The sequence below is a fragment of the Acomys russatus genome, chromosome 1 (assembly GCF_903995435.1).
Source record: "Acomys russatus chromosome 1, mAcoRus1.1, whole genome shotgun sequence".
Lineage (NCBI taxonomy): Eukaryota > Metazoa > Chordata > Mammalia > Rodentia > Muridae > Acomys > Acomys russatus.
This window is the reverse complement of record NC_067137.1, coordinates 67,859,226-67,884,543: the sequence shown is the minus strand read 5'-3', so window position 1 is coordinate 67,884,543 and position 25,318 is coordinate 67,859,226. Positions and strand designations below refer to the sequence as shown.

Here is a 25,318-nt window from a genome sequence, read left to right as displayed (position 1 = left end):
AGAGCAGCAGCAGTATGTAAAATGAAGCTGGAGAAGAGCTGACACGGTCCCCCGTCTGTCACCCCAAGCTCTGTGGACATTCACTCAAGCATGGGTGTTTCTTCATATTTGAGATGTAGACCCGCCTGCACCGGTTAGCCTTCAGCCCACCTGTCCAAGCCAACTCAGTGATTAAAACCACTGGGAATCTTGTGCACCCCTGTACTGTTCCTTCAGCAGTAGAACTAATTAATGTTAATGAGAAGCCACAGGACAAGACCCTAAACCAGAGTCCTCAAAAGAACAGCGATGAAAGGAGTTAACTGGGGGGGGGGGGGGGGGGTGATGTAGCTAAAACAGTGACTGCCTGGAACCCGTGAACCAAACCTCTTAAACAATCTGCCCCCAAGTTTAGTTAGGGGCCTTCAGATGTTTGCTTAGGTTTTTAAATGCTTCCGCACGAGCTGTCCTAAGTTGCTCCGGCGGTGTATTCGGTGAAAAGGGATGTCGTGTTTACTGTCCAGCCTAAACCAAGCTGTGAGGAGCCAGTAACCTTACAGAAACAGCTGGCTTCTCTTTCGTCCTAGGAACACTAGAGGGTGAGAGTCAGAGGGAAACGTAGGACTGCTGAGTTACCACCAATCGTATTTAAGGGAGAACAAAAGTAGATAGTATAAAAGAAAATGGGGTCCAGGGAGGTGACTCAAGTGGGAAAAGGGGCTTCCCACTAAGCCAGGCCTGAGTCCCATCCTACCACCCCAACCATTCGGGGGTGGGGGTAGGGCATGGTAGAAAGAGAGAACAAGCTCCTACAACTTGCCCTCTGACCACCCCCTTCACCCTGGCATGTAGGCGGGCACATATATGGGTAGCTAAGTTAAAATTCAAAAGTTAAGATTAAAATACGTAGGGTGGAGGTTGGGGTAGCTCAGTGGTAGAACATAGAGCCCAAGTTTGATCCCCTGCAGCATAAGTGAGGAAGGGGGTAGGGGGGGCGTTGCGGGCTGGAGGGGAAAGGGAGAGGGCTGGAGAGAGTAGAGAGAGGGAAGAGAAGAAGGAAAGAAAACAGGCAGGCAGGGGAGGGGAGCACCCAAAGTTTTCATCCTTAATCCCAGAGAAACAGGCCTTGGTTTCGTAAATGCTTCAGCAGCCCTGCGTGGTATGGCTAACAATGAGGTGCTGGCTACAAAAGAGGAAAGCTTGCTTTCTACTCTAGATCCCACTAGACTGAAAACAAAAGTAGTCCACCTCTGTGAGTTGGGGTGCAAGGTTTTAGGTAAATGCAATGATCGCATCCACATCAACAACCCTCTGCGGTGCTGTTTCTTTGTTCATTTGTTTGTATTTTTAGAATTCCAGGGGAGCTATACCAGCTGAAAGGAGTTCAATAGAATATCTTCATGGGTTAAAAATAAAAATTAGAGCCAGATAATTATCTTTGGTTTATTGTTACACAAACATGTGCTGCCTGTAGATGTTTTTTTTTTTTTTAATCATATGGCAGTGTGTGCAAAATAGCTAAGATCCAAATCAAGTTCCTTTTCTTTCCAAGAGCAGTCAACCTTTCACTCCTACAGCCAAGCATGTTCTAAGTAACCATCTGAGGATTGTCCACATTTGGGTTTTGTAACTTCTTTTTTCCCCACATAGTTACGCCATTCTAAGTGACAGGACACATCCTATTTGCTACATCAGGTAGGACGCCAAGTAATAGCTAGGGAATGGCTTGCCCCAGCGTGCAGGTGCCCAGCATCCTCCATGCTTATTTTTCTGAATCATATTCCTGTTGATGTCTTTTATAGCAGACCACTCCACAGCCCGTTCTTCTCGTCTATGAGAAAGGGTGGCCATGCCACCCAATCCTACTTCCAAATTTCCTAGGTCAAATCTGCATATTTGAGGCAGAGATGTGGAATGATGTTTAGCTTCCAACTTCCTTTTGTTAAGTTTTGCAAAGCAGAGTCTTAAAAGCATTCAGAAAAGTAACTTTCAAACAACACAATCCAGTTTCAAAGCCAGACTCATCTGTCAAATCACGGTCTTGGAGAATTCTTTCTTGAATACAACTAAAGACGCTGCCAATTATGTCTGAAAAAGAGAAATCTACTGCCTAGATGTGAAGAATCTGAAAGTTTTTGTTCGCAGAAAAGTCACATGCCTTTACGTGACTAAATATGTCTTTATTTATTTGCTTTTTTTTTTTTTTTTTTTTTTTTTTTTTAACATTGAAAGTGCCTGAAAAAGAACCTGATGAGAAATGATGAAAGTTGCAGAGAAACTCACAGGGAAAAAAATGTATTTGGAGACGGTCTTGATTTTAGCCTGAGAACTTTCCATAGTTGTTTTCTATCTGTGCAACAGAGCTCCAGAACTAATGATTCCAAGGGACCCAGCCTGATAGGCCCCTGAGCCTCGGTGACTGGGGTGGGAGCAGGGCTGTGATGATAAGACAGACCCCTGAGCCTCGGTGACTGCGGTGGGAGCAGGGCTGTGATGAGATGTGGCTCTCTTCTGTTACAGGTGGTGCAGTGATGTTGCTGGCATACGAACACGCCTACGAGTGGCTGCAGAAACACTGGTGATAGACTCACAAGCGTCTCCCCCTGGCTGTAACAGAGATGTGGTCTGCAGCCCCACAAAGAGGAGACAGCTAAGCTAGCTAGACATGCTGTGAAGAGGGGGAGACAGCCTGCGCAAGAGCAAAGCCTGTTTTGGTGTTCTATAAATTTTTTTAGACAAATTGACTTGGCAGTGTGGGCCATGCATGTAACACTGTGAGAGGAAAGTTAACAGGAAGCAGTGGGGTGTGTGAGGGAGGGAGACAGAGGAAGACACCGTGCATCCAAGTGACACAAACTGCGTGGCTCTACTGCTTCGCAATGAAAATTCGTTTAATAATTTTTTTCTGAGAAGTCTATAAATACTTAAGTTCTTGAAAATTAATTGTTCTTGGGCTAATTCCCTGAGAATTATTCAAAGAAATACTGAGGCATAAGCCAAAATTCAAACACTTTTTATAAGAAATTACTTTTCCATAAATTGTATTTTAAAAGAGAAGAATGAAAAAAATTTAAATACACCAAAACAGCCGTTAGAGAATATTTAATTTTGTGAGTACTGAGTTAAAATGTGAGTCTATTGGTTTTCTTTAGTAATAATATACCCTTAGGCTCTATTTCCCTAAATCTATTTTATATTTCACATGGTGATTTAAGTGTGTATTTTTAAATCATGCTATTTGAAGACTTTTATTACAAATAGAATACATGATGTTATATTAAACTGCTTTCTTTTATGTAGTTCATTTTGAAAACAAGTTTTATTACTGAAATTTTTTTTATGTTAGGTCACAAATTGAATGCATTCTTTGGGCCCTTCTCTGTTCCATGTATTTGCCTCCAAATCCCTTTGTCCTTAGCCCCTATTATGGCATTCTTTAAAAAGATATAGGGAAATAAAACTGTGCCTCCAGAGTCTTGGGTTTAAGTGACATCTTCAAGTACAAAGTCAACTGTTTAGAATATTAAAATGTCTACACTAAAGGGGAGATGTTTCAAAATGAAAATACATTCTTTAGAATTCTAAAGCACTCATGCACTAACATGCATGCTAAAAATAAAAGATAAAAAAAAAGATAGCTATTTGGATATAATGAAAGCTTATATTTATGACTGCACCCAGAAATGGAACTACTTCAGTCACTAAAGTCAACCAAAATCTCGCACTGTTTTAGATGACACCTGTTCTCAACTACTCCTGTGGGGCATCTCTACTTTGGGGCTATCTCAGTAAAGCATTTTGCAAATAAACAGTAAAGATGACATGGTAATTACTTGTATTTATTAATTTAGAGCATTTGACGTATAAAAATAAAAGGCTTTTGACATACTGTATATACATAGATAGCCTTCTGGTGTACATCTTTTCCAACATGCTTTTTTTTTTTTTTCATTTGTATTTCAGCCCAATATTTAATATGTGGGTCATTAAAAAACAGAATGTCAGGAGCAGTGAAAATGGGTTTGCGTTGAATGACTGCTTTCTGTCCTTGAAGGCAATGCACACTAGTGTCCTATGGGAGACAGCTAATGGCAAAGAAAGGAGGGAGACAGGCTTCTGGAGAGGGCATGCGCCAACTTACAATGTGTTACCCTGAGAGCCAGCAGGAGGCTAAGGCTAACAGCAACAGGTTTAAAGATCAAGCAATCTCCACTGTTTTTCTATTCTCACTTTTTAAAGAGGCTTCAAATCATAAGAAGCTATCAATAGCAAGATCTATCTAAAGGCATTTCCAAGTGGGCTTACTGTTACCAATACCTGGGAAAAGAAGTGAGAGTGAAAAAGAAAAAAATATTAATTTCTTAAAATACAAGAGCCAGAAAAATTATAAATAACAATAAGATTTCTTAATTTAGATAAGGAAAATAACATTATCCGTTGTGTTTCCATACAATTGATATTTCTCAACACCCCTAATAGCCACCTAAAAATATTAGATAAAGAATAGTTCTGTACCGTAGGTCAGTTTTTCTAGATGGCAGGCAAGTTCCTATACTGCGTGGTTTGAAGGACTCCACCAAAATACTGGACTGGACCTTTGTGCCATTCGGTTATAGTCTATCTCCTCGGCACACTGGGGACTCCAGATGTCAGTGAGGGACTTTCACCAGATCAGAGGAGTATCATGGCCCTGAGAGTTCATCAGCTCCTGCCCATCCTCCTGAAGTTATCCTGTTCATAGCACTGAGTGTCGGTTGCTTTAGAAAGAAATTCAGTGCAAGGTTGTCACTAAGACATTTGCTGTTTAAAAAAAAAAAAGCAGTTCCTTGAACCCCACTGTGTGTCAAAAATCTGCTTAGTTTATATCCCAAGGACTTAAAAACTAGCTGCTGTAGCTTTAGAAGAGGCCGGCAAGCTGGGTGGCTGCGCTGGGTTGCTCTGTCGGCTGAGCACAGCACAAATACAAAGAAACCAACTCTGTCAACAAACTGGCATCTTCAACATCTCCATCTTGGGAGATGCCAGTTTAGTTATTGAGTAGAATGAAAATCAAGACACTCGCAGTACATTACTATCCCAATAGACAAACTATACCAATGTCCTAAAAGTTAATGTTAACCCTATTTTTCCAAGCAGGAAGAACCTCCAGAGCAGAAAGAAAGCAAACTGTAGAATCATGCCCAAGAAAATGAATTATTCTAAAATAAAACATATAATCATGTGGACACACACAAACACACACACACACACACACACAACTCTATTCATAACACTAAAGTAAAAACAAATTGGTATAGGAAGGCTTAGCAGTTAACCTCTGTTCTGTAATTCCATAAATGAATAAAGGGAATTTGCTAAAAATTAAATAGCATTTGTATTTCTAATACCAACACCAACTGATCCACACGTAAAACACACTTCCAGACACAATGTAAACGTCGCAGCAAGCCACTGTTACATTCATCAGAGCAGAATTCCCCTTCTCCTATTGCCTTACAAGATAAAGTGGGGTTGAGATTGTTGAGCGCACAGGTAAGCCAACATAACAGTACAATTTTGTTTCACAGTGGTTTTTCATTGCATAAAGTTCATTGTAAAATGTCTTTGAAAACGAAAAAAAAAAATACATTTCACATTAGACTTGTTTCTAGGTGACTTCCTGTAGGTCTTTGTGGTACAGGTGTGTTACGGCCTTTTGTCCTATGCTTGCATGTGTGTAGCTTGACTGGGGTACAAGCCGGAGACTGGCTTGTTTTATCTGTGTGTGAGTCCTCTGCTGTGCCAAGTATCCTTCATGAGATGCTGAAGCTTTTGCTACATGCGCAGCCTGGGCAGCAAGTCCAGGTGCAGGAGCCCAGGTGGACTACCAGCAAACAGAGAAAGTACATTGCCAGAAAATCACCTTTGCAAAATATAAGGAAAGAAAGGAAGAGAGGTGGCGGAATTGGAAGAGAGGTACCCCACGGAACGAGGACACGAACGCACCATCCACAGTTCATATTTACAAGCTAATAGAAATATAAACATCACTGTATTAGGAACTGAGTCAAAACACCAAAAGGAGCAAAATTCCAATAGTGCTTGGGTTCTATACATATTTTTCAACAAAATATATCATCTCTTAAAAATAAGCAAAAGATCACACAAGTCAGTTATTGATGGGTTTGCTAATGATGAATTAAGGCGTATTTGGTCACCGTATTTGATTAGAGGGTAACACATAACTTGTTTTTGTTTTTGTTTTTGTTTTTCTACATCTGTTTTCCTTTATTGATTTTGCAAAATCTTAACAATTGCACGTTTCAAAAGTTCAGGTTGATTTAGAATAAATATACATATGTGGTTTTACCAAAGACAGGTCTACAAAGTTCCTTAAGCCCTTTGAGGGGTATAGGTTTCTTCACTATGTAAAAATAGTGTGTGGGCAACACAAATGTCTCATTCAACCGTTAGAGTTGCTTTTGTTTTTAAATCCTAAAGTTATGCCAGATTTCCTGCCAAAAAAAAGAAGTTACGGCAAGAAATATTTAAGTGGCATCAGCACAAAGATTAAGAATCCATAAAGCCAGCTCTTGAGGCTATAGGGATGGACCACTGGAGGGGTGGGGTGTGAGGGAGGAGGATGTGCGGAGAGGGGAGCCCCGAGTGAGGCTGCTGGAAATGGAAGATCCCATCAGAGTGCAGAGGCCGCAACAGAATGACTACCTTCTCTGGCTGCCTGCATTCCCTTGAAAGCCAGCGATGCGGGAATGTCACAGTTGTGGGGGGACAGTGGGGTGCTGCCAGCATGTTGCCACCCATGTCCAGCAACATAACCAGAAGGAGCAGCACTGTAGGTCATGTAGGGTGACACTTGGGCTGGAGTGGGGTAAGGAGCCATGCTGGACGCTGACACAAAACTGCTCACAGCTGGGAGGCCATTTGGTGCCTGAGAGGAGGAGAGAAGAAAGAAAAGACAATCACATTACAGTCTTCAATTTCTCGTCAGTCCTTAGACACAGAAAAGAAATTCTGAGTAAGCTAACAACATTTTGGCTCTACCGCTAGCTTGTCTTTTTTTCCCCCCTAGACTTCCTTTTAACCTTACTTTGACCTAAAAGTATCGAGTCTTGCAACTTAAATAAACACAGTGCTGAAAAGCAAGACCCTGTTCTTTCTACAGACGTCTTTGGACGCTACAACCAGAAAATTCAGTTATTACTTTTGTGACTTGTATAAGAAGGCGAGGCAGGCTGAGAAAGATGAGGAATCCTGGACGTCAGCTCAGCTGCCCATTGCCTGTGTCCACCTTCCTAGCATTTGGGTTTTGTTTGGCACTTTTATTGAAGCTGACCGGCCTGTCTCATGCAGCTTTCATTTCCAGGAAAGAAGGGCGAAAAGTGAGTGTTGCGGTGTTGGAAACTCAAAGTGAGCAAACCTCCTGTTAAATAAAACATGGGCCATATTTTAGGATGCCATGTTGAAAATATCACTTGAACAAGGACATGTAAAATTACCTTTCGGGTAAGGGATTTTGCTGTTGGTTTTCTAATTGTTGTTTTGAGTTGGAGTTTGTTTGTTTGTTTGTTTGTTTGTTTTTTAAAGTTTGAGGATATATTTGCTCGCAATTTTATCAGAAAGGAAATTTTCTCCACAAATATGAATGAATATGTACAGTTTGGAATTAGAAATTTTACATTTGTAAAGTTCAGGGTTTTTTTTTTTTTAAGCCATATGGACAAATCTCTTTAAATGAATTTAATGTGAAATCTTTGTTTGCAAACAAAATGCAACAGTTCTGGCAGGCAAGCTCGCCTAGAAACCAGCGCTTTCTTGGCATCCAATAAATCACTGTTGGTATCGTTACTATTAACAACACCAAAAACACCCTGATTTTTAATCCTTCTTTGGCATGAATACTCCCCACCCTTCTTCAAGTGGTTCATTTTTTCCTCTCAGTTTCTACTCTGTTTAAAGATAAAGAGTAAATCTTGTTTCCTGGTAATGACATGACTGGACTAACATGTCAACATATTTCCTAGTGAAAAAGTAATGTAAATACTGGAATTGCACTAAAAAACGTGATTTAATCCCCAGAGCTCAGTAAATCAGACACATATTAGATGCTTTGTCCAATTAAGTTAGGACATAAATGGTGCTTTTATTTGGCGGGCTCAGGACTGAGCCCAGGACCATGGTACACAACAATAAGCTGTATCCCTTTCACTCTGTTTCAGAAACTGGTTTTTGTCTTAACTCATCTGGTCTTCATTTTCACTTCCACATCTATGAGTATATAATGGTGAGGTATAAAAGCCTATTTCTAAATGTAAAAGGAATACCATACATATGTATATACATACACACATGTATACATTAGAAATATATGGATATGCATTAACATTACCCATAGATTCTGACAAAACCTCACCCTATGTCTTTGGTCTATAAGAACACACATCTAAAAATCTTCTGTTTGTCATTATATATTTTTTTAAATATTTATTTATTATATATACAATGTTCTGCCTGCATGTATGCCTGCATGCCAGAAGAGGGCATTAGATCACAGTATAGGTGATTATGGGCCACCATGTGGTTGCTGGGAATTGAACTCAGGACCTCTGTAAGAGCAGTCAGTGTTCTTAACCTCTGAGCCATCTCTCCAGCCCTGTCACTGTACTTTTTAATGGAAAAGGGGGGGGGGAGGGAAAGAGGAAAAGATCCTTGAGTGCCTTCTATGTCCCAGGCACCTAGACATATCCAACAATTTTATAAACTGTAAGGATTAATATGATAGCTCATCCTGTCAGGGGTGGCGCATGCCTTTAATCCCAGCACTTGGAAGGCAGAGGCAGGCAGATCTCTGTGAGTTCGAGGCCAGCCTGGTCTACAAAGTGAGTTTAAGGACAGCCAAGGCTACACACAGAAACCCTGTCTCCAAAACAACAACAAAAAACAAAACAAATAAACAAACAAACAAAACCACACACACAATAGCTCATCATAAACTGTTCAGCTTATCACAATTACAAGGTAATATACACCAGAAGTAATGTTCAGTTGGAATCTAAATGTTTTGTTTTGCGTTTTGGTAGCTGGGGCTGTTCTGGAACTCACTATGTAGACCAGGTGGGCCCCAAACCACAAAAATCTATTTGCCTCTGCCTTCCAAATTCTGGGGTTAAAGACATGCACCACTTTGCCTAGCTTTTGTTTTTGTTTTTAAATCGGGTCTCACTATCTACCCAGGCTGGCCTCAAACTCATGCCCTTCTTAGCCTTCCAACTAGAGATGACAGGTATATACCTCTATACCCAAATAGCATTAAGGTATATTCCAAAGGGCCCCTCAAATGATGTCCTTTTAAGCACAGCTCAAAACAATTAACAAACAACTAAGAATTAACAATTAATCTATATCACTGCTTCATAAACCTGAACTTCTTTCTTCTTTTTACACACAAGGCCATTGAGAAAGTTGATGGCTACACATGCAAACTTCATCAACCCAGCCTGATACTGTAGTGTCTTCTGTGACCTACCTTGGTGACTTTCCTTGACAGTCAGAAGAAAGTGGAATTTCACCTCAAACTACAGCACTATTAAGCGATTCTTTCCCCTCTTGGAACTCAAATCTCTTTATTAGGTTTCCCCCCTTTTAAGAATAACTAATTATGTTTCAAAGGAATTTGCTGTAGAGTTCCTGGAGAATGAAAATCTATGTGGCCATCAAATCACAGGCGAAGGTGGAGTGTAATCTGGCATTTCATAGAGATTATCTCTTTAATTGCTTTATTCATTATTTTATTCCCCCCAAAAAATGTGTTAAAATTAGTAGAATTATAGAAAGGTGTTCACATCTATGTTTGGCTCCTGTCTACCATTAGATAGTATTAATACTACTAGTACTAATGTGCACCCAGCAAAACAAAATAAGTGTATTAAGGTTTGGTAGTATAACTCAGTGGTAGAATACATTCTTAGCTTAGCATGCATATAACTCAAGGTTCAATCTCTAATACAGGAAGAAAATGTTAAAATTAGTTTTAAAAATAATAGAAAACTTAATTCTATATTTTCTAAGTGTCTAGTGTCAAAAGATTTAGCATGCACCGCCAAATAATGATCTACCTAGCAGAAAATATCTGCTGTTGAATTCTATTTTCCAACATGCCAAATTTTTCCTACCTGTCCTTTTGGTGGGGTGCAGGGGGCACAATTTACTACTTACACAATCATTCTTGATGCACTAAAAAGTATTCTGCTGTTGTGCCTGTAATCTGCTTACATGGGCCCACTTATTTGTGCCCAAAGTTAGCCCACCCCTTAAATATGACCAACAGAAAGACTGGATCAGACACTCACCTCAGATAATGCTCCCTCATGGACATGCAAAAGCTATATGTGCAAATGCTTTATTTACTCCATAACTATATTCATTTATCAAGTGTAACAACACCCTGTTATTTTTCACATCTACCCAACTTCTCATACATAAAATGCTAAATTTGCCTTATGTTATTATACTTCAAAGTTCTCAAAACACCATGGTCTTTACTGTTTGTCAGTTTAGTGGTTCGATCCACTCTGTGTTGCAGAAAGACCGGGGGGGGGGGGACTGGGGGGCGAGGGGAGAACAACAAGTTCAGGAAGGCAAAGGGAGGCACCTGCTCACTGAAAGGAAGAGAAAAGGTAGAATTCCTCAACCTTACAATAGTAACTCATGTCTGTGATGTGGCCAGGACAAGACAGGAGTTGTGTCTTGGTGTTTTGTTCCACTGTTGGGAGTTCAGATCTCAAGTTTTGCAGGGAAAATGTTGGGGAAATAAGCAAGAAAAAAGCGAATGTGCTTCAAAAGGCCCCTGCCTCCAGTCACCTTCACTGTTCATTCATTCCAGTGACCCAATAAATACCAATTTTCCCACTATTAATTTTGAAACATGACATTAGCAAAAGTAATAAATCTCTGCTAGCTAAAGTGATTGTTATTTATGAAGAAATCGCTGAAAGGGTAAAAGTTTTCCACAGCAAAGAAAAGCAGGTAGCCTTGGTGTTTGTTTATGCTTTAGAGTAAAGGAGTAAACTTAAACTTGAACTCCCCAAATCTGTTTAATGTTTTCAGTGAAGGGCATATAATAAATCTGGAAAGCTAGTTAGGCCGAGTAGAGACTCCCAAATGTACACCATAAATATAGTAGAAGCAAACATGTTAAATTACACTATTTAATTGGATTGTAAATATGATTTATAAATCAACCAACATATGGAATCCCGAGGGAAAAGTAAACAAATTTCCAAATGAGACCCTGCAATAGGAATGTAATAGAAATCTCATTTATGAAAATGGCTTTGCCTAAATATTTCATAAATAAGACTTCAACCCATCAACCCGCTTTTCACACATATCTTCCTGGAAAGCAATAAGAACACTTTTCTCTGGAAGAACTCTGTAATGTGGCTCCTCACAGCCATCTATCTACCTTCTACTAAATTTTGGAAATGAAATTCACCAATAAAAAGCAAAACAGATAATTCACATGCCTTTTCTTTGTTGAGTTGTCTAAGAAAAAGGCAGCTTTTATCTCGTGAACACTAAAAGACATCTAGAAAAATACTGATGGTGTAATACAGCTCGAGTTGGGTGACCACATGGCTGTACGGGCAGACTGCTCGAGGACAGGGACAACGTGCCTTACTTACTCCGTAGGACCACAACGCTGGACACACCTGAGGCATTTCATAAACAACCTTAAGGCTTGTGAATGCAAGAGATACCATTCTCTTGTTTTAAGAACAAGACAAAGAGCTAACCACCACCACCACCCTTACGGGAGAACAAGCACTGACTTCAAGCAAGACAAGTGAATAAAACTGTTAGCAAAAGTAAGTTAAGAGTTCCAAGCAGCCATTTCACTGTTTGGCTTGTGGTTGTTCCCTGTATTGCTCCCCCTTTAAGAAAATGGAACTGCATTAGTATCTAAACACTTGTGGCCATGAAAAGGAGAAAAAACTGGTATGACAACAGTCTGGAAATTGGAAGTTAAAGACTATTTTTCAAATTTTCTGGGAGTTGTCTGAGCAACAGTCTCTCTCTTGGAGAAATTACAAATAACAGCCGAGTGCCAGGTTCTCTGTTCACAATCCGCCTGTCAGCCTCTCCTCCAATCTACTTGCTCTCCCCTTTCTGATAACATGAGTTTGCTCTGGCTTTATGATAAAATAGAGCTGGCCATGCCATATAAACAGCTGTGCTTCATGCATATTTACAATGTCAGTTTCATAAACAAGAAAACAACTCTCATCTGAGAATAAGCAGCTATTTTTGAAAAAATCACTTCTCTGAGATTATCTAACTACCATTATGCAAGGAATTAATAAAAATAGCTTTGGTAAAGTGAAGTGACAGCCAGAAACAGGGCTCAATACTCATCCGAGAGATTACTTTCAGTTTTACCCTATTGCAGATCTAAATGTCCCTAGGTAATAGGATTTGTTTCCAAATTGTATATTTCTAAAATACCATTAAAATTGATATAGGCTCTCATTGATTTGTTTAATTTTATTTTGTACTCTACTGACATAGAACAAATGTCACGTGCATCAGGTACAGTGTGATGCTTTTATATATGTGCACATGGCGCAATGATCACATCATTCAACACATCCGTCATCTCAGGTGTCATACTTAAAAAGATTCAGGCTCTTTTCACTGGTGATCTTGAAGTTAGCTGCTTGATTTACCTTCTGTTGCTATTTCACATGGCACATATTGCTGCTATATAATTATTATTAGGTTTGTTTAAAAAATACTACTGATTGAATGTTAATTAAATCAGACTATATTTTTCATAATTAGTATGATGAATTTTCAAGAACTGCTGGCATTTGCCTAAGATCGCATTCTCTATAAAATTATGAATTAATTTAACAAACGTTAACCTCGTTTGCTGTGAAGAAAATTCTGCACAGCTTCATTTTTATCTTCCTGAAAATGGTGCATTTTTAAAAACTAGTTTTAAATTTCTGCACTTATTTGTTTTTTAATTATCAAACAGCTTTTAAATTCTTCACTAGAAAATTGTAATCAAGGTGACTCCAGTGTATCATCATTTAAAACAGTGCAGAAATGAATACATTACAAGAATTTTAGATTAAACAACATCTTTAAATTCAGCTGTTTTTCACAACTCATTTAATTCAGGACATTTTTAGTTCAAGTATTTATAGACTATTCTCTATTCCTGACATCTCAATTGCTAGCTGATGCTACATTAAATTTACTGTCTGCACTAACATATTCAACCCCACAATGAGAATACTGGTGACTTGTGTACCAGGTGAGCAGCACATGTGTTTGCTCTAAGGAAACATGCCTGTTTGGAGAAATTTTTCATAAACTAGGTATTTATTTAGGAACTGTGTGAATATATATATATATATCCCAACACCTATGTTTACCTATTTAATTTTTTCCCACTTGGTCAATTAAGTAAAATTTTTGGGTTTTCAGTTTGGTGAAACAGAACAAGAAAATGTTAATTCTCTTCACAGTTAGATGAGAGTAAGATTTCCTGCCCAATAGTAGTTGAAAAATCTAAGGCAAATAAATACTCTAGCCTACTCAACAAAGACTTCTGAATGGGATTTCAGTATGAGTGACAATAAACATTAACGTGTAAGATAAATTTGGATATTTGAAACTAACTTTCAATAAGGCGAATAGGTACATTGTATGACTAAAATTTGTGTGCAGTTCTAATTCCTAGGAATCAAGTCTCTTTGCAATTTAAGCCGAAAATAGGAACTCTAGATAGTGGTAAGCAATTGTATCAGCACTTAGCTGCCAGCTTGTTCTATGGTCATTTTACAGGTGCCTTCCATGCCCTAGGCACTGATTCTGAACTCTCAGTCTCCCCTGGTATACACCACAGGAAACTAGCACTAAAGAGTAACAGTAATTACTTACAACTGCAAATGCCCAAAATTATTGCAGGCAGATTTTTTTCAGCTTTCCTTTGTCAAGGACTTTCAAGTTTTGTTGGCCAGAGGGACAAATGGTACCTGAGTTAACCTTTTTATCAGAACAGTCAGACAAACCTTTGTAAGGGGAGAGAGGGGACTTGTAAACTTAAAGTTAGCTTTAGAATATTGCAAGAGAAACACACATATATGTAATACTTTTTTGCATTTTTAGTTCTTATGAGTTTTTTGTGTAATTTTACATCAAATCAGTGTCTACAGTGCAGTGTTTGCCTCCCCTGACTCATGCAGTTCCTAGAAACTCTGCAGGGTTTGCAACTGTGTGTCATTTGAATGACCTACCTACATGGCCATATGGAATAATGTTTCAATTAAGAGCTTTTCAAATATTAATTTGACATAAGTGTTCTTTTATTTGGGAGCCTGTTCTATTAAATATTATATTTAGAACACTTATTTGGCTACCCTTTGCCTTGAATTATTTGCTTTTATACAACATAATATAGTACTTTAAAAATCTTTGTAAATGATTTTTAGTGAAACAGCAAATTCCTTGAAATGGTATTTATTTTAAATAAACCCTAAGTTCAGCTTTGCAGCATATTATAAATTAGTCATCTGTAGACAAGCTTCACTGACAGATATATCACTCAAGGGGTGGGGATAAAAGTAGCTAAGAAGGGCTTGGACGGGGGAACTGCTTTGTGTGCAAACGGGCTTCCTGGGCTGCTTATGGGAACTGGAGCTTATTTTGAACTCTAGACTTACAATATGACTCCAGGAAGCAATGAGCAATAGAAAGCCTAGGCTCCTATTAAACGCCTGTTACTGTTCTAGATGTTTTGTATATACTTCCTATAGTTGTAAAAAAAAAAAAAAAAAAAAAAAAAAAAAGTGCTTGGTGGAATGTTTCTTACTACGGATTTTCCGAATAATGCATCTTATGAATATCACTTGTTTTTAAAAGCCAGTCTCTAACTGCCATTTGTAACCACGGGAGATATTTAACAAAAGCTTCCGAAGAGCCACATCGGTGCCCTGGCGCTCTTGACTTTGGGACTCTTAGTTCCTTATTTTGAAAATGAAGAGATGGGGGCTCTAAATGAGTAAACCGCTTGCTACCAAAGCACTGGGTTTCTCACCATGGTGCACACTACCACCGCTCTGTGAGCTGGAACTTACAGACAAGCCTTTTCCAAAAGAAAATAGTAAATTTGCTATGATGGCTCATGGGAATCCTTTACTGTAGAATCAAACTAAGAAAAGCAGCCCCTGCCCCCTCTCTCTCCTTCCTGGCTCTGGTGCTATTTGCCAGAGAACGGTTAGCTACTAATGCATTCTGACAAAACTTGAGAGGGACGAGGAAATAGAAATGTAATTTGTTAGCGAAAATGATGATTAGGATGTTCCCCCAATGAATAAGAGTAAGTTTCAGAAAATATTATAGCTGATTCTGACAAGACATTTAAAAAAATAAGGTTTAAAATAAGACTGCTTTTCCGCTTTGGAGGTGGAGTCTACTCCGGAATACTTTAACACTGCTTTGAGTTTTGAACTCTTTATTCTGGCATATTGATGCGTTTGGGCTCACACTTGTGTGGCGCTCGCTTAGTTCTTCTCAAAAGGGAAAAACAGAAAACACGAGTGTTTTAAATTTTCTTTCAGAGAGTAGAGAGTGGGACGGGGCGCGGGGGGGGGGGTGGAAATTAAACGGTCTACAGCCAGTCCGTATAATTTGAGGTTTTCTCACTAACCTCCCTTGGGAAATTACAATGTGACCTTTAATCGGGAAATGGTAACTTTATTACGTTTATCTTGTTGCCCTTCTTCCATTATCGCCGGACAAGCTGGTCTCTGGAAGCACAGACCGGGAACTGTCAGCGCACTTGCTCTTGAAGCCTAGCACAAGCTTTGCGACTTGGGCTTGAGGTCACGAGGCTGCAGCCCGCTAGCAAGGCGCGGCCCTGAACCGCACGCAAGGCCTGGCCATTCCGAAGTTCGGCTGTGGCTTAACAGAGACCAGGCTGGGTACGGTGGAAGGGCTCCGCGCCACAGGCGCTGCAGCACGCCAGCGGCTTTTATCCAGCCATCCGCCCCGTCTCAGTCAACCCCAGATCCATCTCCTGGCACCAGTGGGTCACCAGCCTGGGTTTCTCTCCGCGGAGGCTCTGAAAGGCTCTGCGCCCACCATCTCCCCCATCCCTCACACCAGGAGGCCCGCCTGGCCAAGCCCTCTCCTCCTCACCTGGCCGTACTTGGCTTCCTGCTCCAAGGCTCCCTTCTCCAACCCATTCACTGCGTGCGGGGCGGCGGCAGGGAAGTTGTTGCGGCCCAGGCTGTTCCATTCCTCCACTTTGGGGCTGTGGTAGGGGGAGCTGTCGCTCACTCCTGAGAAGGTGGAAGAAAAGACTTCAGGAAAGGCTCACCCCGCGCCCCCCCCCCAAAACAAAACCCACATCCCTAACCACAAAGGTCTAGGGCTAAGACTTTTGGTCAACTCCCCTGCACTTAGACCTCGTAGGAGCGCTGGGCCCAAGTGCAGAGACTCCTGAGTTTTCAGCCTAGGGCCTGGAGAAGTTTTAATAGCCAGAAAGTAGGCCTCTGAGTTAAGTTTCACCCAGGCCTCACGGAAAGTTGGTTGTTGTTGTTGTTTTAACCAGCATTAGATTTCCTTTCTCTCTTATTGATCTTCCAGAGAACGGACTGAAAAGGGGTTGTTTTTCCTCCAGTACAGCAGAAAGAACCCAAACCTATGACGCAGGATATTTGTTTATTACCTCTGTCCCTACTGAGAGAGTGGCAAAGATCTGACATTGGGGAGGACCTATGGTGGGGGTGGGGGAGGGGGAAATGAAGAGTCCTGGCCTAAATGTGACCTGAGAAATGCTCACTGCGCTGTGGGGATCCGATAGTTATGTCAATAAGACAGAACAAAAGGTCTGCAAAGTGCTCTGCGAACAAATAACTAAATGATGCCCACAATACATGCACATGCAAAATACACGTGCACAGATTCCCACGTTGTGTGTACAGGGGACTTCCCTGCACTCTTTGCCTCTGCCTGCTAAATGAGTTAAGTTATATGCATATTCTTTTTTAAATTAAGTGTGGAAATTCCGGGAGTGTCAATGGTAGAATTATAAAGAGGGATTGTTGGTGGTGGTTTTTTTTTTTTTATCAGAAAAAGAAAATGAAATAAAGCGTTAAGAAAATGAAAGTAGAATTAAATTTTAAGTAAAGCTAGCTGTAAATTTTTTCTGTTCTTAAAGGAGATGCAGACAAAAAATTATATACAGCAAGACAATTGTCATAACAGCTACAGTTATGCATATTGAAAAAAGGTATTTGAAGGCTACACGTATCTAATTCTGCTTCTGGGGCCTGTGTATAGAAGGTTGTGGTTTAAACTTGATTTTACACATTTCTGTATGATACAGGTGCTTCAAAGAGTGCTCATTTCCTTTTTATATGTACAGATTTGTCAGAAACATGTTTGTTTAAAGGTGACATCACAAATAGTGATCTACAAGGAAGCTTAACTCCCTTCCATAATACAATACTCCCCTATCTGACTTTTGCCCCATTGCAGGATTCCCGAGAGGTGAAGAGTTTTCAACTGTCATTCTATTTTCACTATGCCTCCCCCTCCAAAAAAAAAAAGGATTGTTTTCCCATTTTTTGCATCAGGAAGTAGCGATGGCTGCGTCAGAACTGCCTGATAGTCTTTGCCTTCCCAGACAAAAGTCAGTCGGTGGGCACATGCCTGAAGTTATCTTAAGAAATTGAGATTCCCCCGTGAGCCCCCATTTCTGCTGATCTCACACTTTCCCACGAACAGGAGCTTCCTTTAAATGTCAATGAGGTCAGTTTATCCTATAAATCAAGGGCACCGCCTCCGAAGAAGGCTTCAAATAGGTCCAAATAACCCACAACTCTATTTTGTTAATTTGTAGTCAGAAAACAAGAAGAAAGGAAATCATGCATGCTTTAATTACTTTAAAAAGCAATTGTGCCAATGTAGTGGAAACGGGAAAAAAAAGCAGGAAATGATTACAGGAACAAGTTTTCGCTTTCCTATTTAATTTTTCCTCTGCCTGTCTTAAACCTTACACTGAGCTATTAGACAGTAAGTTGAGCGAATAAAACATTTTAATTTTCTTTTTCTCCCTATATCAGGAAAGAAGCTACTGTCTTTTAAATTGTATTTTTTTTTTAACATTACATTAAAAGAAAACAAACTCAAATTTCCTGGGAAAGCGGGACTGTGTGGTGCGGGGAACTGGGGAATCCTTCTGAGCAGTCAGAAACGACTCCCAGGACAGAACAGGTTTCGGGTTGAGAAAGGGAAAAAAGACGGCTGAAACTCTGCAGAAAAGGAGCCGGCGGGGGAACCAGAGACCGCAGCCTAAAGGACAGCGGCAAATCATCTAGCATGGGAGTTGGGGAGGGGAGTTGGGGAGACAGGAGACAGAGAGGGAGAGAGGGAGAGAGAGAGAAAGAGAGAGAGAGAGAGAGAGAGAGAGAGAGAGAGAGAGAGAGAGAGAGAGAGAGAATGAGAATCAGTTTCCGAGGAAAATGAAGTGAAGCATAAGAACGAAACCAATTAGGTGACATTTGAACTTCCTGCCTGAGCAAATTTGGCCTGATTGCCAGAATCCGAAAATAATAATACAATTTCCACAGCGTGCGGGACTCGTAGCTGCTGCATCTGATCCGCAAGCAAGTTGCCAGCAGTGGCATCTGCAGCCCGCGGGCCCAAGCAGGCTATGGCCTCCCCCACTACTCCCCAAATAGCCAGGCAGCGCTGAACAAGCAGGCTGGCCGGGCTGAGGCCGGGAGTACGCGAGAGGCGGGGGAGGGTGGAAAATGCGAACCATGTGTTGGGGATGGGGGGATGTTATGGGTCTGGTAGTTTGAGATGAGGCTGTAGACTGTGTGTGTGGCAAGGAAACGGAGGGGCAAGAGTTTCAAGTTAATGAGATCAGGACACCCCCTGGGAAGACTCCTTAGGTTTCCAAAAGAAAAGGCCACAGGTGGTGGAATAGACACTCGCCAGAGGCCGAAGGTACTGGGGTTCCCGATAGCTTGCAGGAACCCACTCCGCTCAGCACCCCTCCTCTGAGGCCCTTACCTTGGTCGGTGATGGAGCGGATGCCCAGGATGTCAGTGACAGAGTGAGAGGAGGGCCAGGTGCGCGGCATAGCCACAGAGCCAGGGATGGCGGGCACCCCAGGTGGTGTAGGCACCTTAGCTGCCGCTGCGGTGATGGGACTGGGGTACGAGTAAATGTGGTTGTAGGGCAGCGCGGGCTGTGGCGCGGGCTGGTGCTGCTTGTAGGAGTCATAATGACCCTGCTGGGCCAAGTTGCCAATCTTGTTGCGCAGAATCCGGCTGATGGAACTCACCGAGGGCACGTTGTACTTGTCGCAGACGCCATCCGCCAGTAGGCGGTCGCGGATCTCCCAAGCGAAGATGCCGGGGTCCCTCTGCTTGTAAGTCCGGATGTGTTTCACCACAGTCGGGGTGGTGACCCGGGGCTTGCTGCCTCCGATAGCTCCAGGCAAAATCGAGCCTGTCTCGTTGTAGCGCGCCAGGATCTTACTGACGCAGCCATGTGAGACCCGTAGCTGGCGGCTGATGTCACAAGGTCGGATGCCCAGTTGGGCTAATTCCACGATGCGAAGTCGAATGGCGTTGGGCAGCGGCCTTCCGTTCACGAACACTCCTCCCAGCTGGTTCACCTCCCCAAAGGCTGGCTCTGCAAAAGGAGCACAGAGCGCGCGGCAACGCGCACCCGCTGCTTGGGACAGCCGCCTGCCACTCGGCCTCCACGAGCGTCCGGGAGCAGGGATATGACACCCTCCTGTAAGGACTGGGATTGCCCCGACGCCAGACTGTCCCGGCCTGGGCCAAACAGCCCAAAACAAGCTGCGGACAGACCTCGCTCCTGCTTTGCGATGTCCAGCTACAAACAAGAAGAGAGACCCAGGGCAGGTCGGGACACCAAAAACTCTCCGTAGCAGGCGGGGGGGCTTCGACCCTGACGCGCCAGCGCGCACCGGTTGCCTGCTTGGCACCCAAACCTTTGGCCCTTGCCTCCCCTCCACTGCTTTACTTCTCCCCTCAGCGCAGTTAGACGCAGTCCAGGGAAAGCTGGGAGTGGGGGGCTGTTTTGTTCTGTTCTGTTTGCACGTGTAAACACATGTGTAACAAAACTTGGGTTGACCCAGGGGCTGCGGGACTCACCGCTGTCACGGCCCTCTTTTCTGAAGATCGGAAATGGCACTAACCACCACCTGGTAGTAGGAGTTCCCACAGCATCCCACACGCCACTGACCCTTGGCGCTCGCGCACAGCTCTTAGGGACGCCGTCTGAGTCAATAGAGCGCGGTAGCGCGCCCCAGCTCCCTCCCTCTGGCCCTCGTCTGCTCGCTCCCTCCCTCCCTCCTCGGTTCTGACACTGTCCCCTGCCGCCACTCACCCATTGCTCCGGGCAGTACACCAACCCGGCCCCAGTTCCGCACTCCCAGAAAGAAACTTTTCTCTTGCTCTCACTGGTTCGGCCTGACGCTGTTCCAAGCCGCGGGTGCCTCGGCTTCTCCCCCGGAGGAGGCGACGAGAATGCCAAAGGGAAGAGTAAAAGGAAGTCTGTGCCCGGCAGAAAGAAGCTTGAGTTCTGCATTTCAATCTAAGCAGCAACGTGGGCTGGGCAGTTCTGGGCCGGGCGGCTCAATCTATCACTCACTTGTGACACACCCCAAAAGAGGTGGGCCCACGGGCAATCTTTGTTGTAATTGGTGCTGGCGGGTGAGTGACAGTTCAGTCCGGGGAAACTCCTTCCGCTGTCTTGTTTCTGACGGGCTCCGCACCTGGGAGACTAAATACAACGAAGCTGACTGACATCTTTCCAGGGGTGTCTCAAACAGAGTGAAAAATCAAGCTGATAAAAATGCTGAATAAGCGCGTGGAAGCGTTGGTCTTAGTTTGAATGACTTTAAGCGAGTTCATCTCTCAGGGGAAGAGATGGGCTTCTCAGAATTAAAATTTGAGGTTAGGACTCTAAGGTAGCTAGCTCGCTCGCGGTTAAGGGAGCTGGGGTGGGGGTGAGGGGGACGTGAGAATGGCTGAGAACTACCTGTCATGCCGACCTTTGGGGACTGTCAGAAAGATTCTTGCCCACAACTTCTACCTCTGTTCAGTCCGCTCTGGATGGGGAGAGCTCAGAAGGTGGGTCAAGGGGAGGAAGTTTGAAGTGTTAGGGCAAGGAGACTCCCTCTCTTACCCGGTCCGAGATGGTTAGTCCCGCACCGAGAAGCTAAACCTCAGCCAAGCAGGATCCTGCTAGAGGCCTAGTGCTGTGCGGGGGGGAAAAATTTTTCAACTCCAGACTAAAGAGAGAGCTCTGGACCTCCACGGGGAAAGAGGGTTGATACCCGCAGTGCCTACATCCCGTCTTGCCCGCTTCGCGCCTCACACTCACCCAGAACGCAGGGTCTTGGGTTCTCTGTGTTAAAATTTGCCAGAGTTCTCAACACCAGTGAGCCACCTTAAAAAGTTTTTCTTTTTAGTATGAAAGACAGCCGCAAGACAGTAGATACGGAGGCTGTCTCTAAACGTCATTCCTCTGTGTCTGTGGTTTATTCCCGGCAACTTCAATTTAGCTACCGGAGATCCTATGGTTCTGCCTACCTGTGGATTTTCGTTTTCATTCCCTCGAAGTCCGAAGAGAATAGAACGATTTGGGGCGAAGGATTTTATTTATTTATGAAGATCGGGCTGTGAAGAGTGTGAACAAAATAAGGAAGAGAAACACTGCGGGTGGATTTGGGGATTTGTATTCCACCCAAAGAGGATGGTGTATCACTGGGTCTCCATCACAATGGGCCCCTCTTGGACACACCAGGATGTAGGGAGATGCGCCTATTCCCCAGCAAGTTCATGTCTGCACACAAGGAAATCAGATGGATCCCGCTGTTTCCCAGTAAGTGACACGAGCCCGGGGAGTCTAGTCTTGAACGTGAGCGCCCCATCTCCAGGCGCCTGCTTCTGTGATGAGCTTGCACTCTGAATTCAAATGACTGAGCTGTGAAGACTACTTCAAATGTTCTTTGTGGTCAGGAATCTTGCAAGGTTTCAGGAATAGAAATACTTGAACATAGCCCTCTCCCCCTCTTTGTTGGTTGATGTCAAACGTCTTTTTGAAGAAACTTGGCTTTGTGGTTTTTACCCTTGTCTCGGCTCAGTACTTGTGTTGCACGGTCCTATGCTTATAGCAAGAAGAGCCGCAGGAAGCCACGGTTTCAGAAGCCTCGTACTCGATGCTACAGTATAAATTACTTGAGATTTGGGCCAAGGAAAACGTTATATTCCATCCCTTGGTGAGGAACCTTTGTTCCCATATGAACCCCAAGCAAGCAGTGTCCTCTGAGTGTGATCTTGGCTCTACTTCAGTGCACCCATTGACCATTTCGCACCTTTCTGAACTTTACAGGCACTGTGCATATCCCCTGAGCCTGTGGACGGTCAAAACCTACTGTTCTAATGAGAATCTAACTTCATCAACCCGGAGTGATTAAGAGACCTGCTTGTCTAGCATTCTGACTTGGGGGTTTAATGCATAGCATCCACCACTACCCCCTTTAGTGTCACACATCTCAACCCCTCTTGCACACATCCACAGACACCTTTGGGTTTCTATCTGCTGGGACCCGCCTGTTGATGGCTTAGGGTCTTGGTAGCTCTGATAGCCCTGGGCATGTGTGCGGGCAGCATCTTAAGGGACATAACTCTTCATCTTAGCATCCCCTCAGGCCCACCTAACAGAGCATTCTCTAGGGAGCACAGAATGAATCAACCTTGGGCACTTTGGGCCACTCAGCACCAAAACCAAAGTCACTGCTTAGGGATTTAGGAACTTAAGATGCGGGAATAGAGGCAGGCATGTCATCTCTAAGACAGGGCTGACGCAGAACCTTCTCTTCCCAAGAGCACACAGTGCCCCAGGGGCCAAGTAGCCAGTGATCCTCAGAGTCCTAGCAAAAGCAAGGAGGCAGTGAGGTGTTTGAGAAAGGAAGGAATGCACAAATGGAAAGAGTAGGAGCGGGAGAAGAGATACTAGGGTCTTGTGAGCCCTAGAGTGGACATAGGGAGGCAGGGCTTCAAGAAAGTGCAAGGGTCACTAAGGGTCAGGGCTCCTAGCTACTGAGGTCTGGGTCCAGGAGGTCGTACAGGAATTGGGAGAATTTCCACTAAAGGGGAAACTTAAGACCAAAACCAAAACAACCCAACCAGAAAGGCCTGCAGCTGGCTCAGGCCAGAAAGGAGCCAAAGGCTTTTTCCTAGGCGCTAAGGCCTCCTCTGGTGCGACCCCTTCTCTGGGTAAATATTTACTCAGTAGGAGACTGGAAGCTGGAGGCCAGAGGGTGTGAAAGAGGAGGGAGGTTACGCCAGGATTTTACACACTTGGCACAGGGCAGCCTCCTGAGATACAGAGGCTGCTAGGCCGGCACATGAGTGCGGAGCTTTATTCCCAAGGCTTCTCCTTTTCTGTTGAACTCAACCCTGCCCCCAACGACCCTGGCTAGACACTTGTAAAGTCTTCATAAATCTGTCAGTGGTCCCAGTGTCACGGGCCCCGCCACCTGTGGTGCGTCGAGTCCCCTTTAGGCACTAGCGAGGTCTGAAGAGCTGCGCAGCAAGTGGAATCTAGCTCTTCCCAAGGCCGAACCGCTGCGGCCCTCAGAAGGCGGCATTCCCGGCGGTGAGCAACTCTGAGAGCCCTCATTTGATCTCTGTCAGTACTTAAGAACAGTTTCTGTGCCTCTGCCGGTCGGTGGCGACCTTGGAAAGGAAAGTAGGGACAGACGGAGGTGCGAAAATGGAGTCTTTCTCCAGCGCCGTTGCGCTTAGCACAGTAAGCGGGTACTTACCGTGCTGAGCTATGAAACTTGTCCCCTGCTAGGAGAATACTGGGCCAAGCAAGGCCCAGGCTACTATGCCCTGCTGGCTTGAGCAGAAGCAGCCAGAATCCAGGACAACTCCTGGACATGGATTTTCAGAGCGTTGTGAGTTCTTGCAACTGTCTGGGGGAAACTTTCAGGCAAACACTGGACCCGGTTCCTCTACAGCACAGCACGCCTGGGCTAGGTGAGTACGGCATTGCGCTTGGCTTAGAAAAGGCAGCTAGGCTCCTTCAGATCCGGACTCCTAATTGGGCCCAGCCTTGCAAGGTCCGTGTTTCTTCACCCACTGCGCTTCCCCGCAAATGTCATGCAACCAGCGCGCCCCGCACCCATGGCCAGGCCAGTTTCACCCAAGAAGGCTCGCTCAGGAAATCTGTGCTCCGAGCCGCGGCTGGCAGCGGCAGCTAGAGGAAACTACTATTGAAGTTGAGAACAGAGCTAGCCTGCAGGGTTCCTCAACCAGGCCTAGGGTACTACTATATGGTGGAGTGGGAAGGGCGCTCACACTGACCTGCTGGCCTTGGCTGGCCGGCGAAGCTGCAGACGCACCAGCGCAGCCGGAAGCTCCAGGAGACCCCCAAGTGGAGCCCAAGGACTCCCTAAGCTTTGCTTCCTGGCTGTTCAGCCTCGCACAGGACGGAGGAACTTCGCACACCGAGAGCCTTTCCTCCTTTGCGGCAGGTAAGACTGCGGGCTGGTGGACAAGAAGTTAGAAGATGCTCAGGTCTTGCAAGGGTTGAACGCCGCGAAGAGCCAATACTGGAGGCTGTAGGGTCCAGCGAACGTTTAGAGCCGGCTCTCCTTCCCAGGCCAGGGGAGGGAGGGGCCTGTTGCGGCCTGAAACCCACTTTTCATTCTCTGCCTGCCTGTTTCCGATCAGCCGGGGTTGGTTTTTCTGTTTGCTCACTCCTTCTATTACAATAAAAACAATCGACGTTTCTTTTCAGTTTCCCCATATTAGCGTCACTCAGTAATTGTTCTCCACCTTCAGCCCCCCTCCCGCGTTGGAGGGGAGCAGGATTGCTGGGATTCTCATACTGGAAGATTTCCGAGTGTATAAGCAAATCTTCCCTAAAGACTTTAAAGTAAAAATAAATAACGGCCCGGGAAATTGCCGTGACCCTAACATCACTTTCTGAACGCAAATTACACCCATTTTTCAGTTTTCAACAGTGGAATTGTTTTCAGAAGGATGGCTTTGAGCCCCCCCTGTGGTACGATAGCGTTTGTTTATTAAAGCCTCAAATAAAAAGGAACGTATTTTTGTTCAAGGAGTAAAACTCGTGGCTAAGGAACAGCAAGTGCAAGCATGAATCAGGTCTCTACTGAGGGACAGCAACTGGGGAGAGTCCTAGGGGTGGGAGGTGGGGGGTGGGGCTGATCCTGTAGGGTCAAGACTGGAACCTTGCCTCGCCA

General features: G+C 43.9%; 2 protein-coding genes across 5 annotated transcripts in view; one reads left to right on the top strand and one right to left on the bottom strand.

Moving 5' to 3' along the window:
* Slc25a21 (solute carrier family 25 member 21) overlaps nt 1-2,601 on the top strand; it is a 526,752-nt gene extending 524,151 nt beyond the window's left edge. For all 4 annotated transcript variants that reach the window (XM_051146419.1, XM_051146428.1, XM_051146439.1 and 1 more), the window contains one exon: nt 2,500-2,601. In XM_051146419.1, the coding sequence (XP_051002376.1) occupies nt 2,500-2,561 (62 nt within the window). In that variant the 3' untranslated portion in view covers nt 2,562-2,601. The remainder of the gene's footprint in view (nt 1-2,499) is intronic.
* A 3,608-nt stretch (nt 2,602-6,209) lies between these two features.
* Pax9 (paired box 9) lies at nt 6,210-20,703 on the bottom strand. The gene is made up of 4 exons (XM_051153809.1): nt 20,422-20,703; nt 19,072-19,698; nt 16,186-16,328; nt 6,210-6,907 (listed from the first exon to the last, which is right to left on the bottom strand). Exons 1-4 carry the CDS (start codon nt 20,423-20,425, stop codon nt 6,653-6,655), a joined length of 1,029 nt encoding a protein of 342 aa, XP_051009766.1. The 5' UTR covers nt 20,426-20,703; the 3' UTR covers nt 6,210-6,652.
* Between the last annotated feature and the right edge of the window lie 4,615 nt (nt 20,704-25,318).